The sequence below is a fragment of the Procambarus clarkii genome, chromosome 60 (assembly GCF_040958095.1).
Source record: "Procambarus clarkii isolate CNS0578487 chromosome 60, FALCON_Pclarkii_2.0, whole genome shotgun sequence".
Taxonomy (NCBI): Eukaryota; Metazoa; Arthropoda; class Malacostraca; order Decapoda; family Cambaridae; genus Procambarus; species Procambarus clarkii.
This window is the reverse complement of record NC_091209.1, coordinates 12022420-12038211: the sequence shown is the minus strand read 5'-3', so window position 1 is coordinate 12038211 and position 15792 is coordinate 12022420. Positions and strand designations below refer to the sequence as shown.

At 44.8% G+C, this 15792-nt stretch overlaps 1 protein-coding gene across 2 annotated transcripts in view; it reads left to right on the top strand.

The window, feature by feature from the left end:
* LOC123767034 (discoidin domain-containing receptor 2) overlaps nt 1–10920 on the top strand; it is a 33095-nt gene extending 22175 nt beyond the window's left edge. For both annotated transcript variants that reach the window (XM_069307503.1, XM_069307504.1), the window contains 3 exons: nt 4704–4837; nt 6555–6765; nt 7085–10920. In XM_069307503.1, the coding sequence (XP_069163604.1) occupies nt 4704–4837; nt 6555–6765; nt 7085–8775 (2036 nt within the window). In that variant the 3' untranslated portion in view covers nt 8776–10920. The remainder of the gene's footprint in view (nt 1–4703; nt 4838–6554; nt 6766–7084) is intronic.
* The last annotated feature ends 4872 nt before the right edge of the window (nt 10921–15792 follow it).

Here is a 15792-nt window from a genome sequence, read left to right as displayed (position 1 = left end):
GAATATTATGGAGTATTTTTATATATCAATATGTTAGAATGTCAGTATATATATACGCAAAATACGCTACATAACTTGGCGTATTTCGGGCGGTAAAGGCAACGGAATTGCTCTCTTTGTGTGTTGGGAACATGGAATTGACTGGTTAGCAATTGAGTAACTTGGGTCACAAGATTGTCGCTTGCTTAGTTAAACGAACTATGGGGTTCATTTCCTGAACCCATTATGTGCCTATTCTTGAGGTTAGCTTGAGGTGATTTTGGGGCTTAGTGTCCCCGTGGCCCGGTCCTCGACTAATCCTCCTTTTTGTTGCACACCAATAGGAAGCAGCCCGTAGCAGCTGTCTAACTCCCAGGTACCTATTTTACTGCTAGGAAACAGGGGCATCAGGGTGAAACGAAACTCTGGCCATTTGTTTCCGCCTCCACCGGGGATCGAACCCGAAACCTCAGGACTATGAATCCGAAGCGCTGTCCACTTAGCTGTCAGGCCCCTACCTAACTTTCCCTCTCACTAGATGCGACGCCATCTTGAATTTTGTCCGACAACTTTAGATAAGACTGTGGACATGAATTTCAAATTAGTGAAGAGTACTACATTACAGATCCAATTTAGGAGTGGCCAAAGTGCTGTACTAAGTACTTCTCTTAGGTGATGCACAAGCCTCCGTTGAGGTTATCTTGAGATGATTTCGGGGCTTTTTAGTGTTCCCGCGGCCCGGTCCTCGACCAGGCCTCCACCCCCAGGAAGCAGCCCGTGACAGCTGACTAACACCCAGGTACCTATTTACTGCTAGGTAACAGGGGCATAGGGTGAAAGAAACTCTGCCCATTGTTTCTCGCCGGCGCCTGGGATCGAACCCAGGACCACAGGATCACAAGTACAGTGTGCTGTCCGCTCGGCCGACCGGCTCCCCCGGTAGGAGGTAGTTTTCTTGCGCATTTGGCTACAACTTCTTTTGCCACATCTTATAAAAGTCAGACTGTCATCAATTTCCACTCCTAATATAGCAATTGATGGCTTGCATATCAGTGATTTTCTTATCAAGTTTCTTGACTCAAATATATATAGTGGCGCCTCTGTGAGCTAATCATCAACTGTTTTTACGGGCTCACCATAGCCCGTGCTACTTGGAACTTGTTCCGAGTAGCTGAATCTATAACAACAACAACATCAACTGTTTTCATTATTATTATTATTGTTGTTGTTTTTGCTTTTCTTGTTATTGTAAAATCTATACTATTTTCCTCTCTACTGTTGCCGTCTCGCTCGGGGCTTAAACTTTATAAGTGAAGCAAATGTTGACATCTTTTTAGGAGACTGAATCTGAATATTCTCAGCGTCGCTCCTTTCACCCCCGCGAGTCAGAGGCGGAGAGTGTTCCATTATTATCTGTCCCGGGCCCGCCTCTGCCCCCTTCCCTCTCCCTGGGGTACGTGCCTCCCAGCCTCCTAGCTTCTCTTTTTTTAGGAAATAAAAGCTCTTTTGGGCGTGTTCCCTTTCAGGGAGCTTTCTTGAAGAAGTGTAGCGGAAGTCTGAGACTTTTCCTCCTACGTGATCTGGATTCAGAATGGTTCTCTCTCTTTCTCTCCTGTGAAGTTTATTTTCTGGTCTATGGAAGTTTCTTTCTATTTTCTTCCTTGCTTTCTCTCTCTCTCTCTCTCTCTCTCCTTCTATCCTTCTCTTTCTATTACACACACACACACACACAGTCACTCTTACTCTCACTCTCTTCCACCTTTCGCGCGCTCTCTCTCTCTCTCTCTCCTTCTATCCTTCTCTTTCTATTACACACACACACACACACAGTCACTCTTACTCTCACTCTCTTCCACCTTTCGCTCTCTCTCTCTCTCTCTCTCTCTCTCTCTCTCTCTCTCTCTCTCTCTCTCTCTCTCTCTCTCTCTCTCTCTCTCTTTCTCTCTCTCTCTCTCTATTACACACACACACACACACACACAGTCACTCTTACTCTCACTCTCTTCCACCTTTCGCGCTCTCTCTCTCTCTCTCTCTCTCCCCTACAGGTAGCAGTAGTACCAATCGTACTTCAGAGTTATCAATGTCACAAAAGTGAACATAGTCTCACAGTGTTGCACATGTCAGCGTTGCAACAGTCTCAACATCTAAGAATTTCCCAACCACTCTTAAGCCATCCAAAAATACAACGTTTAGGAGAAATGAGATTGACGCAAACCGGATATAGAGACACTCGCTTAGTGAGAGTCATAGTCTTAGCGTCACTGGTAACCACAACGTAACAAAGAACGTTTTAACGCAATTGCGTTTTTACGTTGAAAACTTAAGACAAGGCAAGGGAAGGGAACTATCAGGGACAAGCACCAAGCCATTACGACTATATAGCACTGGGAAGGGGGTCAGGATAAGGATTTGGGATGGGACGGGAGGGAAAGGAATGGTGCCCAACCACTTGGATGGTCGGGGATTGAACACCGACCTGCATAAAGTGAGACCGTCGCTCTACCGTCCAGCCCAAGTTATATAGTTGTGTTCGTGGACGAGGCTACTATATAAGTTTTAATCTAAGCCAATCGATAAATCTAACACACATTAAATCACTCAAAACATTGATATAAAAGACTATATTGATGTTAATATTAAATTGTTACTTGCTTTAGCTAAATGAACGCGTCGGGGTGTTCAGTTCCTGAACCCAGTATGTGTATATATATTCTTTTCCACTACCACCCACGAGATGAGTATGGGGTTCAACACCACCCACGGGATGGGTATGGGGTCCAACACCGCCCACGGGATGGGTATGGGGTCCAACACCGCCCACGGGATGGGTATGGGGTCCAACACCACCCACGGGATGGGTATGGGGTCCAACACCGCCCACGGGATGGGTATGGGGTCCACCACCACCCACGGGATGGGTATGGGGTCCCACACCGCCCACGGGATGGGTATGGGGTCCACCACCGCCCACGGGATGGGTATGGGATCCAACACCGCCCACAGGATGGGTATGGGATCCAACACCGCCCACAGGATGGGTATGGGATCCATCACCGCCCACAGGATGGGTATGGGGTCCACCATCGCAAACGGGATAGGTATGGGATCCAACACCGCCCACGGGATGGGTATGGGGTTCAACACCGCCCACAGGATGGGTATGGGGTCCACCATCGCCCAAGGGATAGGTATGGGATCCAACACCGCCCACGGGATGGGTATGGGGTCCACCACCGCCCACGGGATGGGTATGGGGTCCACCACCGCCCACGGGATGGGTATGGGATCCACCACCGCCCACGGGATGGGTACGGGATCCAAAAATAAATGAACAAACTAAAATAATGATTCCTTAACATTTCTGTATAGGAACAGCAGTCCCATTAAGACTGTGATTCACCCCATGTCCTCATGGCAGTTTAGAATGTTTACAGAGTTTATTAACTTCTAAGGGAGTCTGTAGCGTCGTGTTGGGCCGCCAGGGGTAACGAGGGGTTGATGGCGCGGGGTTTCACGTAAATGTACATTCCGTGTAGTGATTAATGGTGAGAGATAGTGAGGCGGGGTATGTGTGCCCGTGGGGTGGGCAGACCCTCTTTCCTGGGGCATCTCACACACGGCTCCGGAACACATATATGCACATACACACACGGCTCAGGAACCTGTACACCAGTTGATTGACAGTTGAGAGACGGGACCAAAGAGCCAGAGCTCAACCCCCGCATGAACAACTAGTGAGTACATACACACACACACACACACACACACACACACACACACACACACACACACAGGGGCCCGATGGCTGAGTGGACAGCGCTCTGGGGTCGTAGGTATAAGGACCTGGGTTCGATCCCCGGCGGAGGCGGAAACAAATGGGCAGTTTCTTTCAATCTAGTGCCCGTGTTCACCTAGCAGTAAATAGGTATCTGGGTGTTAGAGAGCTGCTACGGACTGCTTCCTGGGGATGTGTGTGTGTGCGTGTGTGTTAGAGAAATATAATAGAAGAAAATAGATTGATTGGAAAGACGGCGTCCAAGAGCTAATAGCTCGATTCTGAAGATACAAATAATAAATTCACACACACACACACACTATTTCTATATATTTTCCTATGACTCGCATGGTAAATGCAAGGATATATATATATATATATATATATATATATATATATATATATATATATATATATATATATATATATATATATATATATTATATATATATATATATTAAATATATATGTGTGTTTATGTATCTTGTCCGGAGGAAAAGACAATATTTCGTACGAATATTTTATTTACTTTTTCGACTATCGTCAGCCATATAATCCATACATTCGCAATTATATAAAAAATCATTTATATGTACCACAGTAACATGCTATATAAATTCTTTGCCTCCATCGCTTTACATATTTATATTGATTTATATTTAAATTGTAAGACGTGAGACTGCTTAACCTTAGCTTGTTGGTCTTAATGCGATCTTACGCTCACAATACGACGTATTAGTACACAGTAAAGCACCGTGATTCTGACGTTTTGTATGCATCGACCCCTGTAGGTTAGTTGGGTTTCTTGGGTTTGTTCACAAACAGTTGCATTTTTGACGGAGTGGTCAATCGAGAGAACGATGTTGAAAGTTCTCTCGATTGAAAGAAAGAAAAGAAAGTCTAAGTTGCTTATAACCCATCATGTGTGCTCTTTCCCTTGGCGCAGGGTACGAGTGGGTGGGCTGGAAGAACGACTCCCGCCAGGCCCAGCCCGTTGAGATCACCTTCGAGTTCGACTCCGTCAGGAACTTCTCCGCTGTTCACATCTACGCCAACAACTTCTTCACCAAGGACACCCAGGTAGGTCCTTTGTTTACATGTTCACCGAGTACACCCAGGTAAGATGGCGTCCTTCCTTGTTTATCTAGGTGTCCTTGGTGGAGATGTAAAGCCCTTCACCAACCACCAATAAGACACCTTGATGGGTCCCCCTGCCTATGACATCTGCACTAAGGCAACTCCTTGAGGTTACCTTGAGGTGTTTCCGGGGCTTAGCGTCCCCGCGGCCCGGTCGTCGACCAGGCCTCCTGGTTGCTGGACTGGTCAACCAGGCTATAACTCAGGTTTCCTCTTGCCACATCTACATTAAGAACACCTAGCTCACCACTACATTAACCCAGGTGACTCTGTTAACCACATCTACACTCAACACATGCCGCAAGCACACATGTTGGGACCTGAAAGATGAACTTCTCCTGGCCAGGATGAAGTTAGAGGGAGCTCTGATGGAGGCCCATAGCGATGCTGACGTGGATCCAACTATACCCCCAAACACTTTCTACTGAAACCCAATAGTCAAATTAACTTCAGGCTCGATCATTAGAGCCAAATGTATCGAATCATTAGAACAAATGCTTTTAGTATATTTCATTTCCCACCTCCGTGTACGGAGGTGTCCAGCAAAGCCAAGTATTGTCTCGCTCTGGACAGCTTTACGGCGCTCGTTATCGTCCAGTGCAATTTTCTTTGATGTTCTACTGAGTGAGACGACAAGGGCTGGAGGGTAGTATAGTATATAGGCGATTAACGAGATAATTAATGGAGCTTAACAACTTATGGATGGTTTTACGGTGTGATGCGATAGGAGAGGGCGGGGGGGGGGGTGAGATGGAGAGATGTGGTAAATAGTAAGGGAGGTTAGGGTGGCGAGGCCAGGTACATAGATTCGATCCCATGGGAATGCCTCAGTATTTTTCTTTCAATGTTATATATATATATATATATATATATATATATATATATATATATATATATATATATATACTTTTCTTTACATAACTGAGGTTGTGGAAAGCAGTCAAATTGGGTTAATAATTAACAGGGACACGATGATAATCAAAATGGTGTTTAAAGCACAATTAGACTTGTAGCAGTCATGTTCCTTCAGGCAGCCGCTATCTTATCTGAAGAGCCAGGTGGTCTCTCAAGGTTGTGAGAGGGGGAGATTACTGCCTTGAGCTGCCAGTGATAGGTGTTCTTCACCCAGTTCTCTGTGTGTGGCAGGTGTTCTTCACCCAGTTGTCTGTGTCTGGCAGGTGTTCTTCACCCAGTTGTCTGTGTCTGGCAGGTGTTCTTCACCCAGTTGTCTGTGTGTCTGGCAGGTGTTCTTCACCCAGTTCTCTGTGTGTGGCAGGTGTTCTTCACCCAGTTCTCTGTGTGTGGCAGGTGTTCTTCACCCAGTTCTGTGTGTCTGGCAGGTGTTCTTCACCCAGTTCTCTGTGTGTGGCAGGTGTTCTTCACCCAGTTCTCTCTGTGTCTGGCAGGTGTTCTTCACCCAGTTGTCTGTGTGTGGCAGGTGTTCTTCACCCAGTTCTGTGTGTGGCAGGTGTTCTTCACCCAGCTGTCTGTGTGTGGCAGGTGTTCTTCACCCAGTTCTCTCTGTGTCTGGCAGGTGTTCTTCACCCAGTTGTCTGTGTGTGGCAGGTGTTCTTCACCCAGTTCTGTGTGTGGCAGGTGTTCTTCACCCAGTTCTCTGTGTGTGGCAGGTGTTCTTCACCCAGTTCTCTGTGTGTGGCAGGTGTTCTCGAGGGCGAGGGTGCTGTTCAGCGTGGGCGGGGAACACTACCACGAGCAGTCAGCTGTTGAGTTCGAGTACGTGGTGGACCGGATCTTCGAGCACGCCCGCAACGTCACCATCAGACTCCACAATGCCGCCGCCAAGTTCGTCAAGCTGCAGCTCTTCTTCTCCCTCAGGTGGATCCTCATCTCCGAGGTCGCCTTCGACTCAGGTCAGTCTTTAAGGGTTACTGATGCTGCTACAGCATCTGCCGCTGATGCTGCTACGGCATTTATGACCGAAGCTGGATACTATCTGCCAGTTATAATAATACAGTTACTATTGGTATTGTCAAAGGAAGTTAAAAGTTATGGTTCAATTCAGTAAATGTACTGTTTCTCTGATTACTGATTTGAGGTAGGTCATGGCTCTATTGTATATAATTTCTTGGTGTTCTTAAGTACAGCCAGAATTTAAAATAGGATTGATTTATGTTCATATAGCATTATGTGTCAATGGAACTGACTCTGAGCGTTTTCTCCCCTCTCCAGAACCGTGTCGGTGTAATATGACAGAGGAAGCCCCGCCCTTGGCTTCAACGGAAGCTAGCGAGAAGGCTGTTCCTGTGGTTCCTGCCCACACTACATCTTCGGGCTTCCTGGTGGGGGGACTGGTGACTCTCGGCGTGGTGTTTGGGGTCGTCCCAGTGGCCCTTTGCGTCCTCTACTACCGCATGAGGCTCGTTAAGAAGACCAGCAAGTCTTCACCCTCCAAGGAGAACGGTGTCGATACCAGGAAGGTCTCCATGAAGATGAAAGATCTACACATCAATATGAACCTCTCACAGTTGTCGAATGGCTACTCTCGGGCGAAGGGAAATCTCTACGGGCACGTGGCGATGGAAGAGGAAGGTGGGTCGGTGTACCAAGAGCCTTACAAGGGACCATTACATAACCCCGGCTACCACACTCTAGGTCCCGCTATGGCCACATCGGACACGCCGTTCAAGTGTCCTTTGCCTCTGGACACCGACGATTCGGTGGACTATGCTGTGCCTGGCATGAATGTGACGCCTCCCCCGCCGTTTTCCGACGTCCGTTCCCCGGCTCCGCCTGTTCCTCTAACGCGGCCACCGCTGGCAAAGGTCATAGGTCAAGAACACGCTAACCTCTCGTCTCCGACGCCGCCAATACCACCGCCTCCAACACAACACTATTTCACAGCCTCTCAAGTGTGTCAAACTGTCAACATTCAGGGTGCTACAGGAAGTGTCATATATGCCGTGACTGATGCCTCCGAGCTGAGAAATGCTCAGTCAATCCCTGAAGTCGGAAGGCACAACCTACGTGTCTTGGAGACGATTAGTGAGGGCGCTTTTGGCACAGTCCAACTCTGTGAGGTCAAAAACACTTCTAGAGACGGATCGCAAACGTTAGTTCTAAAGACTCTCGATACTAGAGTTGACAACGAAGTTAAGGAAGGTTTCATACAAGAAGCTCATGTGCTTAGTTGCATTGACGACCCAAACATTGCACGGCTGGTTGGTATGACCACCCGCTCTGAGCCTCTGTGTATACTGCAAGAGTACCTCGAATATGGGGACCTCTATGAGTTCCTGCAAAGACACGGCCCTGAGAACTCCACGATAGCACAAAGAGCAGTTTTCAAAGACAGCAGCGACAGCCCTCTTCTAAGTTATGGTGCTCTGGTGTACATAGCTTCTCAGGTGGCCTCTGGAATGAAGCACTTGGAAAAACTAAATGTGGTTCACCGAGATCTGGCTATCCGAAACTGTCTCGTGGGTCGAAGTCTTCATATTAAAGTATCGGACTTGGGAATGAGCCAAGCAAAATACCACAGAGACTATTACCATCTGAGTGAAGACCATGCGATGCTGCCCATCAGATGGATGGCATGGGAGTCTATCCTCCAGGGCCGGTTCTCTACCAAGAGTGACGTGTGGGCGTTCGGAGTGACGCTGTGGGAGATCCTGACGATGGCCCGTCAGCAGCCCTACGACGAGCTGAGTGACGACGGCGTGCTGGAGAACATCTCTCACTGCTACCACGGCGACGGCTCTGGCATGATGGTGTTACCGCAGCCTCCCCTCTGCCCCCGCGAGATGTATGACATGATGACCGCATGCTGGAGACCCAACGACCGCCAGCGTCCCCCCTTCTGGGAGATCCACTTGTTCCTCCAACGGAAAAACCTGGGTTATGCCCTCGACTATCTGGACTGAGGAATCCTATGCCCTTCTTGGATGTCACGCTCCTATAATGTTGTGAGCCTAATGTTCCTGCTATGTAGTCTTGGAGTTATACCATCGACCAACCAGTCAGACATTCTGTAGCGTTCCAGATAACTCCTCCTACGTAACATCCTGTCCTGAACCATTGAGTGCAAAACGGTGTGTTTTACAGGATCCAATATTTCAAACAAATCCATGGCTTTATCCAACCGAGAGGACTCGTACACAAAATCTACTAGACAGATACTGTCACTAGGATACAGGAAGGATTACTATGAATGTATGGTTCCCTCACTGGCAGGTCCTCCCAATGTTTACATCTCTCAGCTAATGGCGCCCATGAGATCTTTCCTATGTTTCCAAACTGGCCGGGTATTTGAGGCCTTGAATTGGAAACCCGTGTGCAGAATACCGTATTGTGTTGTAGGGCTACCCCTGAAACAAGTATAGAGGCTACATGACCTCTACAAACATTTCATTTTTTCAGTTAAACATCGTTAGCCACAAACTGACACGTGGTGAGGTCTGTGATTAATCTGTGATATATTATAGTCAGGGAAATGGCCGTCAATATGGCGCCCAGTGAAATATTTTCTGTAATATTAGTTGTTTGTGCTACGCTAACTTTGTGAAAGCTTCAACTACTGACGCTCAACTTATCACTATTTTCAAGTGAAAAAAATAAAAACATGTATCTATCAATATTTTGTTAAACAAAACTTGGAACAGAAATATTGTGAAAATGAACTTATTAGTTTTAAATCTATAAGTGTCATTTAAAGTGAACTTGTTACAGTAGTTGGTAGTTTTCAGTGGTCGAGAATATATTTAGGAAATTTTCGTGCCGTTTATTTTGGCTTCGGATATTTTGTATAGTTGTATAATTATGTAAAAGCTTATTATCATGTGAGTTATACTTTGATGAAATCACTTTGAAACAACAATAAACAACCTTTTGAAACTGTGAACAATATATATATATATATATATATATATATATATATATATATATATATATATATATATATATATATATATATATATACCTAAGTGCCATGGTGGTATAACTTATTTGTATCATTTAATTTGAGGATGATTGATGTGACTTGAGTTTGAGTAGCTTAGTTGAGTGGTATTTTGAGAGTGCCTGACTTAACGTGCTCACGAGCGCTCATTCTTTTACCCCCTAGGCCCCAGGACATCCTAGTATCCTAGGTCCTAGGATGTGTTAATATCCTAGGCACTAAGGGCTAGTATTTTAGACACTAAGGGCTAGTATTCTAGACGCCCAGGGTTAGAATCCTAGACCCCCCCCAGGGTCTAGAATTCTTCTCTGCTACATCAAAACCTTAGACCGAGCAATTATAGAATATCTTTTTTAAAACTTGACTTTTCACGATGTAAATGTGCAGTTTTATTTATTGATTTGTTGTTCATGAATAAACAAGTTCAGCGTACAGGTACACATTGCTAAAATAAAATAAAGAATTGTGCCAAATTTGACCATTTCTCAAATCTCACAAATTTCTATGCTACCCAAAACCTACTGTTGTTGGTAAATCTCCACTGATGAGATGTTTTGCTCCTGTTGATATGATGTAAGAATTTTCATTCATGGTAGATGTGTGTGTGTGTGTGTGTATATATATATATATATATATATATATATATATATATATATATATATATATATATATATATAAGTATTATTTATTTACTATTTGTGCCTGCAGGATCGAGGTGTATGGTCGTGTGTATGGTGGTGTGTATGGTGGTGTGTATGGTGGTGTGTATGGTCGTGTGTATGGTTGTGTGTATGGTGGTGTGTATGGTGGTGTGTATGGTGGTGTGTATGGTCGTGTGTATAGTTGTGTGTATGGTGGTGTGTATGGTCGTGTGTATGGTCGTGTGTATAGCAGTAAGGTCGGGGTAAGTTTAGCACAGTCTCCCAAGCTCTACATCCCCCACACATTAGCACGCCTTACACCCACTAAGTTTTTGTAAACTTAGTGACTGCAATTAATGAATCTAAATCTAAGACTACTGTAGTTACATCCTACAGTAATTGTGGATGGAAGTCAATTTGTGTCATTCAGAAATATGTACAGTGTTCAAAATACATTGCTTTAAAATCTGTATCTTTTATTTTTTTATCTTTTTTTAAATATACATCAATTTCTGTTTGGAAATATGTTGCATTATATATATATATATATATATATATATATATATATATATATATATATATATATATATATATATATATATATATATATATCGATGGGGTATACTGCACTTCTGTGTGTATATATATACACTCAGGCTTGTCTTGAGGTATGCTGCAAGGATTACAGCATACTTGCTAATTGGTTAGTTTATTTCAAGTGGCTATAATACCCTTGGAGTTACGGCCCAATATCTAACCTAACTTAGCCACACTTAACCCAACCTAACTTAGGCAGATCGAAATATGCAATGTCTATAGTTATCAACATCTAGTCATCTAAATAAAATTAAATAAATTTATTTAGGTAAGACTGAATTGAAGATAATGGATATAAATGAATTGAAGATAATGGATATAAATGAATTGAAGATAATGGATATAACTGAATTGAAGATAATGGATATAACTGAATTGTAGATAATGGATATAACTGAATTGAAGATAATGGATATAAATGAATTGAAGATAATGGATGTAAATGAATTGAAGATAATGGATATAACTGAATTGAAGATAATGGATATAACTGAATTGAAGATAATGGATATAACACAGATAATCGGAAGGAATACAATTAGCAAAGGCAATTGATCGTCAACAGAGGCCAAACGATGCACGTTGGCAGTAATGGCCGCTGTGTACACGGCCCTCGACCAACGATGAATGCTGATTGGGCGAGAGCGCAAGCACCCTGACGTTAATTGGCTGACGTACGTGCGAATCATTGCGATGTTGCCAAACCCGAACATCGGAGTGGTTTCGACTTGACCTACTGGGGTTAAAGTCAGGGGTTTGTTATGGAATCCAATTCCGTTGACTCGCAGGAAGACTTGGCAATGAGGCAGCGTTGCTCCTTGGATTATATATGTGACCAGGTATGATAGTTTGCTTCGTTATCAAGCAATAACGAAGGCTAGCTATTGACCATAAGTTTTAATTAATATGAAAGTGAAGGGACGACGACGTTTCGGTCCGTCCTGGACCATTCTCAAGTCGATTGACAATTTTCCAGGACGGACCGAAACGTCGTCGTCCCTTCACTTTCTAGGTGTGTGGTCTGGTCAACACTTTAATTAATATGTCATTCCATATAACCACTTGGACTGGTCGGTATACCTGCAATCTCGCTTCTTAAAAGGTCGGAGTTCGATTCCCGGTGGCTTACATAGCTATACTGGCTTAGCACTTTCTCCTGATCCTTGCCCAGGATGCAACCCTATATCCCTATATGGCAGCTGACTTACTCCCGGGTACCTATTTACTGTCAGGTGAACAGATGGCATTAGGTGCGAGGAAACGTACCCAGCCATTTCTGTACCTGCCTGGAGATCGACTCCGGGATTCCCGACTACGAGTCGAGAATGTAGCCACTTGCGCCAGAGGTCAAGCACCGGTGCCTAAGGGTCAAGGAGACGCCTCTCAGGTCTGCCAGTAGTAGCACCGGCTATGGTGAGCCCATAGTGGACTTACCTGGGAGCCGGTCGGCCGAGCGAACAGCACGCTGGACTTGTGATCCTGTGGTCCTGGGTTCGATCCCAGGCGCCGGCGAGAAACAATGGGCAGAGTTTCTTTCACCCTATGCCCCTGTTACCTAGCTTTAAAATAGGTACCTGGGTGTTAGTCAGCTGTCACGGGCTGCTTCCTGGGGGTGGAGGCCTGGTCGAGGACCGGACCGCGGGGACACTAAAAGCCCCGAAATCATCTCAAGATAACCTCAAGATAACCTGGCACAGGAGCGGTGCTGCCAGTGTCATCTTGCTCCTTATAACAACTCTTCAGACTCTACGTAACTATCCTTAACTATCTCTTCCATCTCATTTCTCTCGTTTATCTTACATAATATCTCCTTACGTCCCTATTGCTTATCTTGGTTTCTAATTTACAACCATGCTCTCTCGTCTTGTTATTGTTCATATAAAGTATTTAGTTCCTGTCCGCTTCGTCAATAATCCCAACAATTGTGTATGTCGTGATCATGTCACACAGACCCTTGTCTTTCCCCTCCTCAGCGCTCAGCTTTCTCTGTTCAAGAATATCATACACTGAGAGGTGTGCTGAGCCTCTGTAGAAATACTGACCCCACATTTGGGGTAACCTAACCTAAACATTGTACCATGGTGGGTGTACCATCGTGGGTGTACCATCGTGGGTGTACCATCGTGGGTGTACCAGCGTGGGTGTACCATCGTGGGTGTACCAGCGTGGGTGTACCAGCGTGGGTGTACCAGCATGGGTGTACCAGCGTGGGTGTACCAGCGTGGGTGTACCATCGTGGGTGTACCAGCGTGGGTGTACCAGCGTGGGTGTACCATCATGGTGTACCATCGTGGGTGTACCATCGTGGGTGTACCAGCGTGGGTGTACCATCATGGTGTACCATCATATAGTACCATCATGGTGTACCATCATGGTGTACCATCATGGTGTACCATCATGGTGTACCATCATGGGGTGCATAATAAACGAATAAAACGGAAAACAATGGATGGAGACGCATCAGGGCCGTACTACCATAAACATATATATATATATATATATATATATATATATATATATATATATATATATATATATATATATATATATATATATATATATATATATGCAGAATAACCACATATGAAAAATAGAAAATGCTTAACGCGTTTTCGGCTAATTCGCCTTCATCAGAGCAAAGTAGAATCGAGATTCTACTTTGCTCTGATGAAGGCGAATTAGCCGAAAACGCGTTAAGCATTTTCTATTTTTCATATGTGGTTATTCTGCATACTTGGATCAGTGTTTTTGTGATCATTGTTGCATATATATATATATATATATATATATATATATATATATATATATATATATATATATATATATATATATATATATATATATATATATATATAATTTGGCAGGGTTGACAATATTAGACTCTCTCTCTTCCACCTTCCACCTCCAGCATAACGGCTGCTCCACCTCCCTCCCCCCCCTCCCTAGTTTCAACCATAATTGCACTTCAAGCCCCTTATGGTATGCAAGCGGCTGCCTCTGCTACATGGGGGGGGGGGAGGGAGGGGGGGATGGAAGAGAGGGGAAGGGGGTAAGGGAGAGGGAAGGAGTTGAGGAATGACAATTAAAACGCCCCCTTGCCCGCATCTGTCAACATTTTTGACCGCCTGAAATCAGTGTCGCCGAGTGGCGTTACCAGAGACCGCTGTCAAGTATTCCCAGTGTGACGTTACCAGAGACCGCTGTCAAGTATTCCCAGAGTGACGTTACCAGAGACCGCTGTCAAGTATTCCCAGAGTGACGTTACCAGAGACCGCTGTCAAGTATTCCCAGAGTGACGTTACCAGAGACCACTGTCAAGTGTTCCCAGAGTGACGTTACCAGAGACCGCTGTCAAGTGTTCCCAGCGTGACGTTACCGGAGACCGCTGTCAAGTATTCCCAGAGTGACGTTACCAGAGACCGCTGTCAAGTGTTCTCAGCGTGACGTTACCAGAGACCACTGTCAAGTATTCCTAGAGTGACGTTACCAGAGACCACTGTCAAGTATTCCCAGTGTGACGTTACCAGAGACGGTTGTCAAGTCTGTGTTACGACCATTTTAATTTATTGATTTTATTAACGACAATAATATTATTATTTTAATTGTTATTCGTCGTATGGTAATTATGCACGATCTTCTTAATTGCTGCCTCGTCCAGCCAATGGCGTGGCTGGCGGCCGTCGTCCAATAGAAATCCTTTTCCATTTGCATTCCGAGACTCTTGTGCCCTTCTTGCTCTCAAGCCTCGGTTATTGCTATATGCATAAATCTTCAGGACAAACTTAATTACAAAGTTTGAAAGGACGTAACCACCACCACCACTCGTTCCCTATCAATTGGCAGGTGGGCTGTTATGTGGAAGTGTGTGTGTGTGTGTGTGTGCGTGTGTCTGTGTGTGTCTGTTTGTGTGTGTGTGTGTGTGTGTGTGTGTGTGTGTGTGTGTGTGTGTGTGTGTGTGTGTGTGTGTGTGTGTGTGTGTGTGTGTGTGTGTGTGTGTGTGTGTGTGTGTGTGTGTGTGTGTGTGTGTGTGTGTGTGTGTGTGTGTGTGTGTGTGTGTGTGTGTGTGTGTGTGTGTGTACTCACCTGTGCTTGCGGGGGTTGAGCTCTGACTCTTTGGTCCCGCCTCTCAACTGTGTGTGTGTGTGTGTGTGTGTGTGTGTGTGTGTGTGTGTGTGTGTGTGTGTGTGTGTGTGTGTGTATGTCTGTGTGTGTGTCACGTCTGTGTGTACCCCATGTTGGCGTGTCCGTATTAGCCTCTTTCTATCTATATATGTGGTCTTGCCTAATATCACTTACCTAGCTGTGCTTGCCAGGGTTGAGTTTCAGTCCCTGGTCCAGTTGTTGTAATTGTTAAAGTGTTGAGTGAGCAGCCGTTTCTCCCTACTGACTTACCACCTGTATACTGTCTTGAGAAATGACGAATCTTCCCAAGCAACGAATCACATATTCCTCCATTTGCCCTAATTACCTCAAGTAATTAAGGTAATTACTTAATTACCTTAATTAAGCTGTCCTGAATGGGGTTATTAATAACTTCTGGTCTCTAAATATCGTTGCAAACAACAGTTAACAACCTTATGGGTTTGTTTCACTTTCCAGTCATTATATATTTGGCTTGTATTCACCTAGTTGTATTCACCTTGTTGTGCTTGTGGGGGTTGAGCTTTGCTCTTTCAGCCCGTCTCTCAACTGTCAATCAACTGTTTACTAACTACTTTTTTTTTCACCACACATCACACACGCAC